Below are 18,749 nucleotides of genomic sequence, written 5' to 3' on the forward strand. Positions count from 1 at the left end.
TTAATTTCTCTCCCTGTTGAACGAGTGGATTACTCAAATCGATGGCGCACACTCAACTGACTTTTTGGGTTATAAAGAAGGATTTTATCGAACAAAATGACACTATATGTTATAGCTGGGACCCTTTGGATGACAAATCAGAGGAAGGTTTTCAAAAAGTAAGTAAATATTTAATCGCCATTTGTGAATTTATGAAACCTGTGTCAGTGGAAAAATATTTTGAAGTGGGGCGCCTTCCTCAAACAATCGCATGGCATGCTTTTGCTGTAATAGCTACTGTAAATCAGACAGTGCAATTAGATTAACAAGAATTTTGATTAACAAAAATCAACCGATATAAGACACTAAAATTTGCCTACATGTTTAATATCCATTATTTATTATAAATTATTATTTATTTGTTCATTAAAAATTGCATATAACACACTATGGCTGAGGAAAGGCACTACTCCCAATATACGTGAACCCCAAATCAATGTAGTTCTAATCATATTTGCGCCTCTTTGATGGTCCAACGTTCCTGTCTGTTGTTCGGTGCTTTCCCGAGTAAGGGGGCAGTAGCTCTTTGGGCTGCATCAGATTCACAACAGTCAGTGTCCATGCTAGCTGGGCTAACAACAAATGTAGAATTACTGATGCTAGCATTGGATGTGCTCATGGAAGCAGAACTTGTGTCGTTGACAGGTGCAGGTGTAGTGCTGCTGGTAACCATTTATCCATTTTTTCTGAGCAAACGGAATGAGCATTAGCTACGTTTGGCTACATACGGACCGTTAGTGGAATTCCCGCGAGAGAGTAACGGTTAATGTGATTGGATGTTAATTATTTGACTAGGCTACCTATATTTGACATTGTGTTGTTATTTCACAGAACACTAGATGGTATCATTTTACTTTTGGCAGTGAAATGAGGCTACTCAGGTGAGAAAAAACCTCACCCAAACGTATAGTCCCATCGGAAAATTTAAATGGACTGTTTGAAAATGTGAATATATATTTTTTTATAATATATATATTTTTTAAATGTGAATCACATTTTTATTTGGCGTACCCCAGACGGGAATACCTGATCTAAGGCATTTGCAATATATTTTACAACAAACATGGTATGGCCGTAGTGGTGTTGTCACGGCTCTCCCCAGAACTGTTGCACATTCTGTTCACCAGTTCCAGAGGTCTAAGTCACCAGTTTTCTAGGCTTCACTGAACGGGATTCATTATCATCAACCCCGGACTGTCTTGTCTTATTACACACCCCTGGTTCTCATTTCCCCTGATTAGTATGTTATATACAGTATGTTCCCTCAGCAGATGCTCTGAAAGAGCTGCAAAACCTGGACCCGTACAAATCAGCTAGGATAGACGATCTGGACCCTCTCTTTCTAAAACTATCCGCCGCCATTGTTGCAACTGTAACGGTCTTCCTGTTGTGAAGGAGAAGCGGACCAAAATGCGGCGTGATTATACTGATTCATGTTTAATAACAAAAAGGATATACACGAACACTACAAAACAACAAACGTGGAAAACCAAAACAGCCCTATCTGGTGCAAAACACAGAGACAGGAACAATCACCCACAAACACACAGTGAAACCCAGGCTACCTAAATACGGTTCCCAATCAGAGACAATGCCTCTGACACCTGCCTCTGATTGAGAACCATATCAGGCCAGACATAGAAATAGACAAACTAGACGTGTAACATAGAATGCCCACTCAGCTCACACCCTGACCAACCAAAACATAGAAACATACAAAGAAAACTATGGTCAGGGTGTGACAGCAACCCTTATTACCAGCCTGTTCAACCTCTCTTTCGTATCATCCGAGAACCCTAAAGATTAGAAAGCTGCCGCGGTCATCCCCCTCTTCAAAGGGGGAGACACCCTAGACCCAAACTGTTACAAACCTATATCCATCCTGCCCTGCCTATCTAAAGTCTTCGAAAGCCAAGTTAATAAACAGATCACTGACCATTTCGAATCCCTCCGTACCTTCTCCGCTGTGCAATCCGGTTTCCGAGCCGGTCACGTGTGTACCTCAGCCACGCTAAAGGTACTAAACGATATCATAACCACCATCGATAAAAGACTGTACTGTGCAGCCGTCTTCACCTGGCCAAGGCTTTCGACTCTGTCAACCACCGTATTTTTATCGGCAGACTCAATATCCTTGGTTTTTCTAATGACTGCCTTGCCTGGTTCACCAACTACTTTGCAGACAGAGTTCAGTGTGTCAAATCGGAGGGCATGTTGTCCGGACCTCTGGCAGTCTCTATGGGGGTACCACAGAGTTCAATTCTCGGGCCGACTCTTTTCTCTGTATACATCAATGATGTTTCTCTTGCTGCGGGCGATTCCCTGATCCACCTCTACGCAGACGACACCATTCTGTATACTTCTGGCCCTTCCTTGGAGACTATGCTAACTAACCTCCAAACGAGCTTCAATGCCATACAACACTCCTTCCGTGGCCTCCAACTGCTCTTAAACGCTAGTAAAACCAAATGCATGCTTTTAAAATCATATTCAACATTTCCAATCCAAAATCAAATCTAGAATCGGCTATCTATTTTGCAACAAAGACTTCTTCACTCACGCCACCAAACTTACCCTAGTAAAACTGATTATCCTACCGATCCTCGACTTTGGCATTGTCATCTACAAAATAGCTTCCAAACCTCTACTCAGCAAACTGGATGCAGTATTTCACAATCAACCCCACTCTGTGCAACTGGTCCACCCACACAGACAGTGTGGTGAAGAAGGCGCAGCAGCACCTCTTCAACCTCAGTAGGATGAAGAAATGTGGTTTGTCACCAAAAGCACTCACAAACCTTTATAGATGCACAATCGAGAGCATCCAATCGGGCTGTATCATCCTACAGTACGGCAACTGCTCCACCCACAACCGTAAGGCTCTCCAGAGGGTAATGAGGTCTGCACAACCAAACTTACCCATCACCGGGGGCAAACTACCTGCCCTCCAGGACACGTACACCACCCGATGTCACAGAAAGGCCAAAAAGATCATCAAGGACAACAACCACCCGAGCCACTGCCTGTTCACCCCGTTATCATCCAGAAGGCGAGGTCAGTACAGGTGCATCAAAGCAGGGACCGAGAGACTGAAAAACAGCTTCTATCTCAAGGCCATCAGACTGTTAAACAGCCACCACTAACATTGAGTGGCTGCTGCAAACATACTGAGTCAACTCCAGCCACTTTAATAATGTAAAAATGTATGTAAAAAATGTATCACCAGCCACTTTAAACAATGCCACTTCATAGAATGTTTACATACCCTACATTACTCATCTCATATGTATATACTGTACTCTATACCATCTACTGCATCTTGCCATCTTGATGTAATACATGTATCGCTACTTTAAACAATGCCACTTTTATATGTTTACATACCCTACATTACTCATCTCATATGTATATACTGTACTCGATACCATCTACTGCATCTTGCCTATGTCGTTCTCTACCATCACTCATTCATATATTTTTATGTATATATTCTTTCATTCCTTTGGACTGTGTGTATAAGGTAGTTGTTGTGCAATTGTTAGGTTTGATTACTTGTTGGTTATTACTGCATTGTCGGAACTAGAAGCACAAGCATTAGCTACACTCGCATTAACATCTGCTAACCATGTGTATGTGACAAATAAAATTTGATATGATATGGCAGGTGCTATGTTTAGGTTTGAATCTGGATTGATTAACATTAAGAATACTATTTACAGATAGAAAATAACGTATCTGTTTGTTGACCAATGATTCAAGTATTTTTGCAAGACAAGGGAGCCTAGAAATGGATAGATACAGTGCATTGGGAAAATATTTAAACCCCTTGACTTTTTCAACATTTTGTTACATTACAGCCTTATTCTAAAATTGATAAAATTATTTTATTCCCTCATTCATCTACAGACAAAACCCCATAATGACAAAGCAAAAACAGATTTTTTTGTACTCTGTTGAAGCACCTATGTGTAATGCGATGCTACTGGTGGCAGAGAAGTCAGACACAGGAGTGCGGAAACTGATTTCAACAGTTGTGTTTAACAACCATAAACCACTGTAAACAGAATAATAATAAATAATGGGTTAAACAAAACCTGGTAAATACCAGCATACCGTGCACAAGCATTACAACAAACAATTACAGACAAGGACATGGGGGGAACAGAGGGTTAAATACACAACATGTAATTGATGGAATTGGAACCAGGAGTGATGGAAGACAAGACAAAACCAATGGAAAATGAAAAGTGGATCGGCGATGGCTAAAGTCGGTGACTTCGACCGCCAAACGTCGCCCGAACAAGGAGAGGGACCAACTTCGGCGGATGTCGTGACACTATGGCAGCGATTACAGCTTCACTTGTTAATGGGTATGACGCTACAATCTTGGCACACCTGCATTTGGGGAGTTTCTCCCATTATTCTCCCTTCATCTCAAGCTCTGTCAGGTTGGATGGAGCTTCGCTGCACAGCTATTTGCAGGTCTGTCCAGAGATGTTCGATTGGGTTCAAGTTCGGGGTCTGGCTGGGCCACTCAAGGACATTCAGAGACTTGTCCCGAAGCCACTCCTGTGTTTTCTTCGCTGTGTGCTCAGGGTCGTTGTCCAGTTGGAAGGTGAACCTTCACCCCAGTCTGAGGTTCTGAGAGCTCTGGAGCAGGTTTTCATCAAGGATCTCTCTGTACTTTGCTCTGTTTATCTTTCCCTTGATCCTGACTGGTCTCCTAGTCCCTGCCACTGAAAAACATCCCCACAGCATGACACTGCCGCCACCATGCTTCACCGTCTGTCAGAATGATCATCGGGTTCTTGGTCACCTCCCTGACCAAGGCCCTTCTCCCCCGATTGCTCAGTTTGGCCTGGCGGCCAGCTGGCGGCCAGGATTTTCTTGGGGACCTTCAATGCTGCATAATGTTTTTGGTATCTTTCCCCAGATCTGTGTCTCGACACAATCCTGTCTTGGAGATCTAAGGACAATTCCTTCGACCTCATGGCTTGTGTGTGCCTTTCCAAATCATGTCATATCAATTGAATTTACCACAGCTGAACTCCAATCATGTTGTCGAAATATCTCAAGAATGATAAATTGAAACATGATACACCTGACCTCTAATTTTGAGTCTCAAAGAAAAGGGTCTGAATACAGTGCCTTGCGAAAGTATTCGGCCCCCTTGAACTTTGCGACCTTTTGCCACATTTCAGTCTTCAAACATAAAGATATAAAACTGTATTTTTTTGTGAAGAATCAACAACAAGTGGGACACAATCATGAAGTGGAACGACATTTATTGGATATTTCAAACTTTTTTAACAAATCAAAAACTGAAAAATTGGGCGTGCAAAATTATTCAGCCCCTTTACTTTCAGTGCAGCAAACTCTCTCCAGAAGTTCAGTGAGGATCTCTGAATGATCCAATGTTGACCTAAATGAATAATGATGATAAATACAATCCACCTGTGTGTAATCAAATCTCCGTATGAATGCACCTGCACTGTGATAGCCTCAGAGGTCCGTTAAAAGCGCAGAGAGCATCATGAAGAACAAGGAACACACCAGGCAGGTACGAGATACTGTTGTGAAGAAGTTTAAAGCCGGATTTGGATACAAAAAGATTTCCCAAGCTTTAAACATCCCAAGGAGCACTGTGCAAGCGATAATATTGAAATGGAAGGAGTATCAGACCACTGCAAATCTACCAAGACCTGGCCGTCCCTCTAAACTTTCAGCTCATACAAGGAGAAGACTGATCAGAGATGCAGCCAAGAGGCCCATGATCACTCTGGATGAACTGCAGAGATCTACAGCTGAGGTGGGAGACTCTGTCCATAGGACAACAATCAGTCGTATATTGCACAAATCTGGCCTTTATGGAAGAGTGTCAAGAAGAAAGCCATTTCTTAAAGATATCCATAAAAAGTGTCGTTTAAAGTTTGCCACAAGCCACCTGGGAGACACACCAAACATGTGGAAGAAGGTGCTCTGGTCAGTTGAAACCAAAATTTAACTTTTTGGCAACAATGCAAAACGTTATGTTCGGGGTAAAAGCAACACAGCTCATCACCCTGAACACACCATCCCCACTGTCAAACATGGTGGTGGCAGCATCATGGTTTGGGCCTGCTTTTCTTCAGCAGGGACAGGGAAGATGGTTAAAATTGATGGGAAGATGGATGGAGCCAAATACAGGACCATTCTGGAAGAAAACCTGATGGAGTCTGCAAAAGACCTGAGACTGGGACGGAGATTTGTCTTCCAACAAGACAATGATCCAAAACATAAAGCAAAATCTACAATGGAATGGTTCAAAAATAAACATATCCAGATGTTAGAATGGCCAAGTCAAAGTCCAGACCTGAATCCAATCGAGAATCTGTGGAAAGAACTGAAAACTGCTGTTCACAAATGCTCTCCATCCAACCTCACTGAGCTCGAGCTGTTTTGCAAGGAGGAATGGGAAAGAATTTCAGTCTCTCGATGTGCAAAACTGATAGAGACATACCCCAAGCGACTTACAGCTGTAATCGCAGCAAAAGGTGGCGCTACAAAGTATTAACTTAAGGGGGCTGAATAATTTTGCACGCCCAATTTTTCAGTTTTTGATTTGTTAAAAAAGTTTGAAATATCCAATAAATGTCGTTCCACTTCATGATTGTGTCCCACTTGTTGTTGATTCTTCACAAAAAAATACAGTTTTATATCTTTATGTTTGAAGCCTGAAATGTGGCAAAAGGTCGCAAAGTTCAAGGGGGCCGAATACTTTCGCAAGGCACTGTAGTTATATAAATAGCTATTTCAATTACATTGTTTATACATTTTCAAAATAATTGAACTTTTTTCACCTTTTCATTATGGGGTATTGTGTGTAAATTGATGAGGAAATAAAATACTTTTATCCATTTTAGAAACAGGCTGTAACATAACCAAATGTGGAGAAGGTCAAGGGGTCTGAATTCTTTTCCGAATGCACTGTAATTATCAAGATCACTACAATCCCCACACGTATGGAGTGGTAGTACAAAAGCTGCTTTCTGCACTTTTGGAATATTTCTTGATAATGAAGTTAAATACAAAATGTGTGTTACTGAGCCAGCGTTGAGGGGTGCTGCATACTTAAGCAAAGACGGGTCCAAATTGTCAGCCCCTAATGACTTCTTGCTGTCAATAGCTAATAAGGCAGCGAGAACAGCTGTTTCTGTTAGTTACCAAAATTAAAAACCCTTACTTTTATTTCCCATGTCACGTGAGGTTGACTGATCAGCCATCGAGGCAACTGGAGGCTGTACGTGGGAAGAACAGTCAACTGACTGGCCAAGAACAGTATGACCACCATTTATTTTAAATAGGAAACCAGCTGAGATAAATTATGATTAAAATAATCACAAATCTTGACTTTTTCAATAATGATGCAGGAGTCTAAAACTACTTAGGCAAGGAAGTAGAGGAATTACCCCACTTCAACTAATTCATGGTTTTCCAGAATTTAGAGGGATCACTAACATAATCTGTCATAGCGCTAAGAATGTAGTTTGATTTGGCCTATTGAAGCAAGGCAGTGCATCTATTTCTCAATTACCTAAATGGCTGCCAATAAGCTAACGAGACAGTTTGTCTAACCTTCGCCCAGGCTAGATTTCTTGTCAAGAGGATGCCTGAGAGTACAGGAGAGTACCATGGGATCATTTGCTTTTTGGCTCTGAGTCGCTTGGAAGGGGTATGTTTATCATCAATAGAGGTAAAAATGAGCAGAAAAATGTAAGTGCCAAAACAGGGTCTGGTACGCATCTAGTAGAAAAAAGATCTGAATAATATGCATCATGAAGGAGCACCTGTGGAGTGAATTTGAAGAGCAAAAATCACAATTTTACGAGGGTCACAGATTTTCAATTTGGTATCTCTAATGCAAGCAATAGGGCAGTGGTCTCTGTTATTGTTTGCAGAAACACCACTCGCCAAATACTCATGGGGACGGTTAGTCAGGATAAGTTCAATCAATGAGGAGTTTTTTATATTCATCTGAGTTGGTTTCATTGTCAGCTGAGTCAAGTTGAACTCAAGACAGATATTTTTAAACTGAACTAAGGCATGTGTATCAAGATTTAAATCTCCTAACACAACCATTTCAGATACCAGAAAGGATTTTAAATAATCAGAAATACTACCAACAGCCTACGCCGAAAATGCTGAGTGGCGGTAGACCGCAGCAATAAATGCATATGCATATTTTGGCTTACGGACACTTTTATAACCAACAGCTCACATATTTTAGGGACAGAAATGCTAAGAGAGCATGATGCCATAAGAGAAGATCTTAGATAAATAGCCACCCCTCCCCCACTTTTTCATATGTGAAAAAGTCCATGCTTAAAAATGCATTTTTATTAAAGGGGTACTTCAGGATTTTGGCTTTATCTACCACCCCAGAGTCAGAATTTGTGGAAAATGTCAGACCAAAATACCATTTTTATGTCTCTGTGCAGATTGAAGGAAGTTGCTAATTAGCATGAACTCAATTACTAACTAGCGTTAGTGCATTGTCTACAAGTCTATGGGAACAGCTAGCATGCTATCTGTTCCTGTAGACTACCAGATATTGTGCTAACACTAGTTAGCATTGGCTTGCAAAACTACCTCTAATGTTCTTAATACTGGACGCAGAGACATAAAAATGGTATCCAGAAGTCTAACTCATCTGACTCATCTGGGGGAATAGATAATGGGCTTCTTTGTCAAAATCCCAAAGTATCACTTTAAATTTACTGAGGGAAACCCCATGAATGCAGTACTCATAACAAATATACTGTCAATCCTTTGGACTTCAGACCAAAATGAGGACAGTCTATACCCAAGACTGCTCATCTAATACCAATATTTTTTTCTCTAGAACTAATCTAATGGATAAAAGAGTACCAGACACTGGTAGCAGATGTGTCCTGCAGTCAGTCCAGTAGTTTTGCTCTTTTTAAGAACCAATCAGAGACTTTGCACAGAGCCCAATACATCAGCACTGTTTCATGAAATCAACCCAGGTATTAATCTCAATAAAGAGAGGAGTAATGCAACATGTAATAGATGTGGCACGCGCGGCGTTGACTGTTATGGCACAGCGGGGAGCGTGTTAGTGTAATAGATGTTTTAATCTAGGGGAGATAGTGGCCACCATCCGCCAGCGGGTTTCAGCTGCGACCACCCAGAGCAGAAACAGCTTTTATGATTTTGCGAAGACGTTGTCAGGAACACATTTAATTGTTTTCTTTCACCCTAGCAGACTGCTGTAGCCTGAGGGATTCTGGGGGAGAGAGTGAGCCATCATTTAGCGTAGTACCTCCACAGAGTGTTGCTGCAGGTAGGGAGAAAAGGGTGGTATTGCAATTGTTTTCAAATCTGACTGCGAGACGCTAGAGCAATTGTATCATTTGACAGGAAGTAGGGGGTTGGGAGGGCGGGTCGAGGTGTGTGTGTCTGTCTGCGTGTGTGCTACTATCACTGATCCCCCCCAGAGATGTTGTGAAATCCTGGTAACCGATATCTTGCAGACACAAATCGATATGAATATGTGCATGAAACAAATAGCCTGCATCAGCATCATTTCCCAATAGATTCCATTGGAAAGAAAACAGTCTCAGAAGATGCATGGAAAGTGGAACAGCCAAACTCTGTTATTAAAACAAATAACAATAGTATCGACTTGAAGCCCAAGGTAATATAGTGATACCTAAATTCTGTGACGAGATACGTCATATGTGTACAAGTTACATGCGTGGAATGTTGAGTATATAAGTTACCAACATCTTTGGTAATTTAGGTAATTAACAGAAAATCTATGGCAATCTATGGTAGCTTTTGTAATTTATTCTTGAATAACTTGAATATAAATCTATATTCATATATTGTATTCATTTTCTACATCTGTGTCCATATTGTTCATGAGTTTCTAGTAGACACACCATATAGTTCAAGAGAAAATAGCATAATTGATACCAAAAAATGCATCTAATCAACAATGGCATTATTTTCAATCAACTCTGCAACAAGTCCAACTATTGACTTTTTTCACAAATGCCACCAGTTTGATGCGAAAACATTGACAATAAATACTTATTGACATAGTCAAATAAATAAGTGTGTCAAAAAATACAATGTTAAAATACAGTTTCATGCTGAAACCCTCATATCAAACACCAATGGTATTCACTAAGTTGATAGTTTATTAAGGATGATGTTTTACAGCTTTGTCATTACATTTTTCTATTTTAAAATCATCTTATTTAATGATTTCATATAATGTATTTTACATGTTATAAGGCCACACAGAGGGCCAGCAATAATTACAGACATCTGTGATAATCTGAAGTACCCCAAAAGGCCAATAGATGTCTTCTTATAAAATTCCTTGAAAGTTACAGAAATTCTGGTAGTTTACTGGTAAACTTAGGTTTTCAGTAATATACCCTGTTTTTGCAACACTACGTGTATCACATTAAAACGATGCCTTCATTAGTGGCTAGATCTATAAGAAACCTTGAGAGCCATATCCTCAGGACTTAGTTGATGGTGAGTCTGAATGGAGCAGATCTATGGAGTGGTGTGTGCTACCCAGACATCCCCATCTTTCTCCCGTGCACAGGCACTAACTTCGACTGATCTTCAAATGAACGCGGTGTTTGCATGAAAACAGCACAGATTGGAATATTGGACATAAATCTGTAGACAGAGGCTATTTAGCGGATGATGAATGACAACAATACACAGCCTAGGGTCCCAAATGACTGCGCAGTGTTCTCTGAAAGACTTCTCTGCTAACAGCGCTAACTCTGAACAGTTTGGGTTGGGTGGAAGGGGTGGAATAGACAGTTGTTTAGCATGCCAAACTTCAAAGACTGCTTGCTGCTGCAGCCCTGAGCGAACAACATATCTCCAACAGTTCTGCAGGAAAAAGACACTCTGCATAACTGGGTTATGAGATGTAAGCCGACAGCATGATCAGTCACACTAGATACATGAAGGATGCAGAGGAAGAGGAGAATCCCCTCAGCATACTCACATTCTGCAGCTGCAGGCCCATGTCAGGCCTCAGGCTCGATTTGGACAACTCCAAAGCAGAGGCGTTGCCGCTGTAGTTTTTGAGGCTGCAACTCTCTTTCAAGTGGGCCTGGAGTTTTTCTCTGCGTCTCCTGAGGGGGCGAGGGGGAGTACATATACGTGGCATGTTAACTAAATCACGGCATTGCCTTGACCTTTAACCCTCAGCCCCACTCTGTGCCTCTTCACCCCTAGTCATTGCAGTGAAGAAGTGTAAATTTAGCGGCTCTGATGGAGTTGATAGGTTCCTGTGCTGTAACTCCATTATAGATTCCTTCCAAATGGCACTAGATCATGGTTTTATCCGATTATCTTGTTGTCAGGCTGCTCACTCACTCACATCATTATATTACAGACCCTATAAAATTACAATGCAATTTATCAGAGGGCTTTCTGCTCCATATACCATGAATGACAGTTTGCCATTACAGCTTTGATGTTTGGCCCAGCGTGCTGGATGAATATATAAAGGATATACATTCTAGACAGGTGCTTTCAGGCGTTAACAGGATGTAAAACATACATAGACAAATATTGTGTGCAGGGCCCATACCAACACAATAAAACAAATTGTCAAGAGCTTTCTTTCCTTATCGGTTCCTTAAAATGATGTACATGTATTAATGTTAATTGGAGGGATACAATTGTGAATCCGGACTCTTACGGTAGGCTCTTTGACATGGAGTGGCAGCTGAAGCTAGATCAATAGCCAAATGCCTGTGGTGTGTGCTATGGGTTTAGGTGTATGAACTGAAATCCGACCCTATGGGTGCTCGTGTCCACCCACTTGTTCCGACAGTAGAGAGCCATACAGAGAATGCCCAGAACACTGATCCCCACGGTGATGCAGGTGATTGACAGCACTTGTCTCTTGTACACCTCCTTGCTCTCTGTTGAAATGAAGAGAAGAGGAAGAGCTGCCATTGACAGAGGAACAAAGAGCACAAAATAGGAAAAACTGGGGGAGAAGTTAAGGAACAGATGATCACAGAGAATAAAACATGGCGGCCCGTAGCTCGCTGTAATAACAATGTCTTATTTTCAAATGCCACTTTACAAACCCAAACTACCCCCCAGTTATTCTTAACAACGTCATATCATCGGATGCAAAGCCTTGTAATAGATGCTAGTAGTAATGTAGCCATGTCTGATTACAGAAGATAAGAGTTATAGCTGTAATGGTCATCATTAACACTAGAGCCGCTGGGCCTCGAGGAACCCCCCATAAAGCTCATGAGCTGTCATTCTAATTGCAACATGCTAACAGTGTAATTTCATATAAGCTATTGCAAAAATAGTAATTTGGTTGTGTTTATGAAGGTCTTAGGTAATATTAGAATACGAAAAATATATATATTTCAAACAACATGAAGCATTTTCATTAGTTTATGTTACTGTAGGCTATATGTAAAAAAAAATATATGTAAAAACACAAAACACCACAATTCATGTGTTCAATAAATTATATTAGTGGAGTGCCTTTGTTACAACTATGAAACAGAAAGCATATGTCTTGGAACATGGTAACAGCTTATTTTTATAATGACAAAATTTAAAAAATACCTCAACCACCAAGACTCACGGTCAGCAAGACGAGTGGACAAATGAACATCATTAGATTAAACCTCATTATAAGAGCCAAGTGTCCTTCATAAATTGTGAAAATCAGAACCAAAACTATAACAGCATTATAATGAATGTACTGTACTATATATATATGTGTCTATATGACAGCAGTAAAATATTTTTGATTATTGTCAGCTTGTGCTCACATGGTGTGGGTCTTCACAGAATTGCATCAGTTGGAGCATGTTCATGTCACATAAACAGCGAAAGCTGGTGAGTGCATTGCTGATGTTTTTTGCTTCAGATGTAAGGTCTGCTCTCTAAGTGATGACATTTTGTGCTGATAATCAGCCTGTAGCATTGTCACCGGCTTGCTCTATCCAAACAGTGCTGTCTCCTGTCTCACCGTTTCATTTGGTACCACGGGCACCTGCTCGGTGTGCGCTTTTCTGGATTTTTTTGCATTTAGGCCATGAAGGTTTAGGCTGAGGCTCAGAATCAGAAGAAAAATCATCAGAAATGTCATGATTCATTTCTTCCCCCACCATCTGAGTTATTTTCATTCAGATTTTGTTGCAACGCTAACACAGAATCTGCATCCATTTGTCTTGGACTATGTCCATTCGTCTTTCACTATGTACTTCAAGTGGGCCAGAATAGACTGATAAGACTGCTTGGATTTGGTGGTCTGATATAGAGTACATGCCACTTTGAGATTATAATTAGAATAGACAGAGTGTGAATTACACCGTGATTATAATGAAGACATCATTTATAACACACTGGTTGTGTTCATTTTTCATTAGTCATGATGCTTTCATCTGATTGACCATTTCAAGACCATTTCAAGGACAGCTTTTTTCCATCTACGTAACATTGCAAAAATCAGAAACTTTCTGTCCAAAAATGATGCAGAAAAATTAATCCATGCTTTTGTCACTTCTAGGTTAGACTACTGCAATGCTCTACTTTCCGGCTACCCGGATAAAGCACTAAATAAACTTCAGTTGGTGCTAAATACGGCTGCTAGAATCCTGACTAGAACCAAAAAATTTGATCATATTACTCCAGTGCTAGCCTCTCTACACTGGCTTCCTGTCAAAGCAAGGGCTGATTTCAAGGTTTTACTGCTAACCTACAAAGCATTACATGGGCTTGCTCCTACCTATCTCTCTGATTTGGTCCTGCCGTACATACCTACACGTACGCTACGGTCACAAGACGCAGGCCTCCTAATTGTCCCTAGAATTTCTAAGCAAACAGCTGGAGGCAGAGCTTTCTCCTATAGAGCTCCATTTTTATGGAACGGTCTGCCTACCCATGTCAGAGACGCAAACTCGGTCTCAACCTTTAAGTCTTTACTGAAGACTCATCTCTTCAGTGGGTCATATGATTGAGTGTAGTCTGGCCCAGGAGTGGGAAGGTGAACGGAAAGGCTCTGGAGCAACGAACCGCCCTTGCTGTCTCTGCCTGGCCGGTTCCCCTCTTTCCACTGGGATTCTCTGCCTCTAACCCTATTACAGGGGCTGAGTCACTGGCTTACTGGGGCTCTCTCATGCCGTCCCTGGAAGGGGTGCGTCACCTGAGTGGGTTGATTCACTGATGTGGTCATCCTGTCTGGGTTGGCGCCCCCTTGGGTTGTGCCGTGGCGGAGATCTTTGTGGGCTATACTCAGCCTTGTCTCAGGATGGTAAGTTGATGGTTGAAGATATCCCTCTAGTGGTGTGGGGGCTGTGCTTTGGCAAAGTGGGTGGGGTTATATCCTTCCTGTTTGGCCCTGTCCGGGGGTGTCCTCGGGTGGGGCCACAGTGTCTCCTGACCCCTCCTGTCTCAGCCTCCAGTATTTATGCTGCAGTAGTTTATGTGTCGGGGGGCTAGGGTTAGTTTGTTATATCTGGAGTACCTCTCCTGTCCTATTCGGTGTCCTGTGTGAATCTAAGTGTGCGTTCTCTAATTCTCTCTTTCTCTCTCTCGGAGGAGGACCTGAGCCCTAGGACCATGCCCCAGGACTACCTGACATGATGACTCCTTGCTATCCCCAGTCCACCTGGCCGTGCTGCTGCTCCAGTTTCAACTGACCTGAGCCCTAGGACCATGCCCCAGGACTACCTGACATGGTGACTCGTTGCTGTCCCCAGTCCACCTGACCATGCTGCTGCTCCAGTTTCAACTGACCTGGGCCCTGGGACCATGCCCTGGGACTGCCTGACATGATGACTCCTTGCTGTCCCCAGTCCACCTGACCATGCTGCTGCTCCAGTTTCAACTGTTCTGCCTTATTATTATACGACCATGCTGGTCATTTATGAACATTTGAACATCTTGGCCATGTTCTGTTATAATCTCCACCCGGCACAGCCAGAAGAGGACTGGCCACCCCACATAGCCTGGTTCCTCTCTAGGTTTCTTCCTAGGTTTTGGCCTTTCTAGGGAGTTTTTCCTAGCCACCGTGCTTCTACACCTGCATTGCTTGCTGTTTGGGGTTTTAGGCTGGGTTTCTGTACAGCACTTCGAGATATCAGCTGATGTACGAAAGGCTATATAAATAAATTTGATTTGATTGCCAAACAAATTACTTCGAAAGGTGTGCCACCTGTGTATGTTTGTCCGTTCCAAAATAATTAAAACAGTGCAATGGATATACACTTCTGCCATTTAATGAATGGAAATAGTCATCTCTTACAAAACACCAAAAAGTGTTCCTAATGACATTGGGCCATTGATTAGGACTACATTAATTGATGCGTCTTGCTGACAAAATGTACTTTTTTTGTAGCTTGAAAAGTCAGGACACCTGAAATGGGGCTGAAACTCTCTCGGGAAAAATGGGATAGTCACCCTAACACACATGGTCAATTTACTAGACTAGGCTACAATGTGTAGGCCTATTACTATGAACTTCAAATAGGCCTACCGGTAGACAGTGATGTAGTAGCAAAAAATAATAATAATAGGTTGGTAAACTTTGATTTGGCGGTTATGGTGAAAAAAGTAACACTGCCTATACTTTCATTGCATTTTTCTGAAAAGGGCCTACAGAACTGCTGGTAGCCTACCCTCTCAGCCGAGGCAATTTTACACACAGATTAACACACACAGGGCAGGAAGCCTACATTCAACAGAATACACAAGTTTAATCAAACTTGTTTACACCCTAGTTCATGAGTTGTCAATAATTCATGAGTTTACTACTTTTTTGTCTTCACAGATCGTGTTACATAACACTACCTTTATTTCCTTACATTAATGACAGTGTTCTTTGTAACCATTAAGCATATAACAAATTCATTAGAACTTTGCACTTAAACCCTGTACTATTCTTGGATCTTGGAGATCTCAGAAAATGCACTGTAATTGTAACTGCCTATGTAACATTTCATTATGTTTTGCCACGAAAACAGTTCTCATGAGTACACAAATCCCAAATAATGTAGTCCTATGCCAATGCAAAATCAAATGCTTCTAACCGAAAGAGTCAACTATAGGCCTACTCTCATTAATATTGGATGGATTGGATGTGCATTGGTGTTTAGCTGTAGACTAGTAGTCTAGTGATATTGTCGACCATTATCAGCTGATCCAGGAAGGAAAACATATATTGCTAGAAAATAATAACGATAAATAAATGATCTATTTATTCTGACCACGGACTGCACAGAGAACACCAATACCCGGGAGCACCTTAAAAAAAGAAAGCAATGGGCGCTCCGAACAGCTGACTGACAAAAGCAAACAATGATAAATCAACACATAAATCTAATGCATTGGAATAAAGTCAGGCTATTTTTATCAAGGGCGCACGGCAAGCAGATGGCGAAAACGAGAATGTAGCCTTCAAAGGAAAATCTATGAGTTGAAAGGAGCTCAGCTGAGGCCAAAATTCAGCACTACTGCATTGTGGACAGGGAGGCGGTTTGTGATGCCACACAGAACTAAATGGTTTAAACCATGAAATGAGAGGTGGGGTTGTTCATTTCATTTGGAAGCTTTTATTTTCATATTTACCACTGTAAAACCTATTTACCACTGTAAAACCTATTTACCACTGTAAAACATATTTACCACTGTAAAACATATTTACCACTGTAAAACATATTTACCACTGTAAAACATATTTACCACTGTAAAACATATTTACCACTGTAAAACATATTTACCACTGTAAAACATATTTACCACTGTAAAACATATTTACCACTGTAAAACCTATTTACCACTGTAAAACATATTTACCACTGTAAAACATATTTACCACTGCATTTCAACAAAATAGGAGAATATTTTGGTTTGTTTTACTTTTGTTGCATTTAGGTGACTAATGTCTCATTCAGGGGAGCTGAGTACCCCCTGGCTTCCCCGTATTTCGTACCCTGAGAATAGATCAATACAATCGAATGGCACATCCTGTTCTTCATTTATAATTGGTGGTAACATCATTATGCATAGTTTGCTTCCCCTCACTCATCATCTCATCAACCCATTCTCCCCCTTTCCCTCCCATCATTTACTTCATTTATTTAATCTTATATGTATGAAAGTAGTTTCGGTATAGTTTAGGTTCAGTTGTGAGGCAATTATCAGTGTGATTATCACCTGGGCATGGCATCTTCAACTATCAGGAGAAGGAGCAGAATAAGAAAAGGCAATGGGGGAAAACCATTCAAAATATGAAATGCCCTCCTAAAACTGGGTATAACTCCAGTTCTGTTTGTGATATTAAGATTCTAACAATGACAGTGTGCTATATAGACGTATTTAGGAAAGGTCAGGGACAGATAGGGGCATGACTTTAAGAATGGCAGAGTAATGTTTATTTATTCATGAGCAGTCCAAATGACTGTGTTAGTAGTTCTACTGTTAAGGGTGAAAAACGTCAGCTGCCTCTTTTCATATGAAAAACTAAATCATAGTTGACTTCAGAAGCATTTATAGGCAATCAATCAGATATTGGCCGCACATTCTGTAAGCTGGATTGTCCTTTTGAACAATTTAAAAGTAAATGCTATGTCCTGCCTTGGTATAGAATCTGAAATTAGATCGGCTAGGCTATTGCAGTCCTACACACAAAAAAATGTGGGTTCTTCAAGGGGAAGGGTGATGGTTCTATGTGGAACCATACTGACCAAAATAACTATTTGAGCCCTTCAATGGTTCTTTGCAGTTCAATAAAGGGTTCTGTCCTCTTTTAGTAATAATGTAGGGGTGGCGGATCATTCAAATATTTTGGGGAATGGTTTGCCCACAGCTCTTTTTGTGCAACCATGAGTGAGTGTCATTCCAGTTTATCTAATATGTTGGGTGTTATGTTATTAAATGTTATATATGAGTATGGCCAGTTACAGTGTATTGAGAAAGACTCACGTATGGAATGTGTCAATTGAGAATAGTTGACTAAATCAGCAGTTCTCAATTCTCTCCTCAGGGACGCCAGCTGTTCCCGAGCTAGCATACCAGATTAAAGTTCTTAATAAACACAGTAATAATTTTAACAATTTTTTAACAATATAATAAGGCTTTTAAACCAGAATGAATAACCCTGTATGGTTCTACAATGAACCTTTTGAGATTGAGAAAGTTTCTTTATAGAGCCATTCTCCATAAAGGTTCTATAAGAACCATAAAAAAAGTGTTTTATATAGCCCGCAAAATGGTTGTAACCATGGCGAAACCCTTTTTTGGTGCTTTATAAAATTATTTTTTTATGGTTCTTTATAGAAGCGTATGAAAAGGTTATTTAGAGCACCATACAGGTTCCATTTAGAATTGTATGAGCATGGTTCTTTAAAGAAAAGGTTACATAGAAGCACCAAAAAGGATTATGCTATGGTTACAAGCCAAATAACCCTTATTTGGCACTATATACACTGTAGAACCATTTGTTTTTAGTGTATATCAAACAGGAATAACCCTACTGTAGCCAACCCATACTGTCAAGGCTCACTGCCTATTTACTTATGAGCATGATTGGCTATTGAATGAATGATTGAAAAAAATGTAGTCTACTATTTGTGAAGCCAGTCATGTCAGAAAAGGAGAGACATCCTGTAGATGATGATTTAGGTCTA

At 40.8% G+C, this 18,749-nt stretch overlaps 1 protein-coding gene across 1 annotated transcript in view; it reads right to left on the reverse strand.

The window, feature by feature from the left end:
- LOC112255337 (pro-neuregulin-3, membrane-bound isoform-like) overlaps window positions 1-18,749 on the reverse strand; it is a 217,345-nt gene that overhangs the window by 35,666 nt on the left and 162,930 nt on the right. Inside the window, exons 4-5 of the mRNA XM_024428342.1 lie at window positions 11,906-12,008; window positions 11,081-11,210 (exon numbers count right to left, since the gene is read on the reverse strand). Coding sequence (XP_024284110.1) covers window positions 11,081-11,210; window positions 11,906-12,008 — 233 coding nt within the window. The remainder of the gene's footprint in view (window positions 1-11,080; window positions 11,211-11,905; window positions 12,009-18,749) is intronic.

The sequence above is a fragment of the Oncorhynchus tshawytscha genome, linkage group LG01 (genome assembly GCF_018296145.1).
Source record: "Oncorhynchus tshawytscha isolate Ot180627B linkage group LG01, Otsh_v2.0, whole genome shotgun sequence".
Classification (NCBI taxonomy): Eukaryota; Metazoa; Chordata; class Actinopteri; order Salmoniformes; family Salmonidae; genus Oncorhynchus; species Oncorhynchus tshawytscha.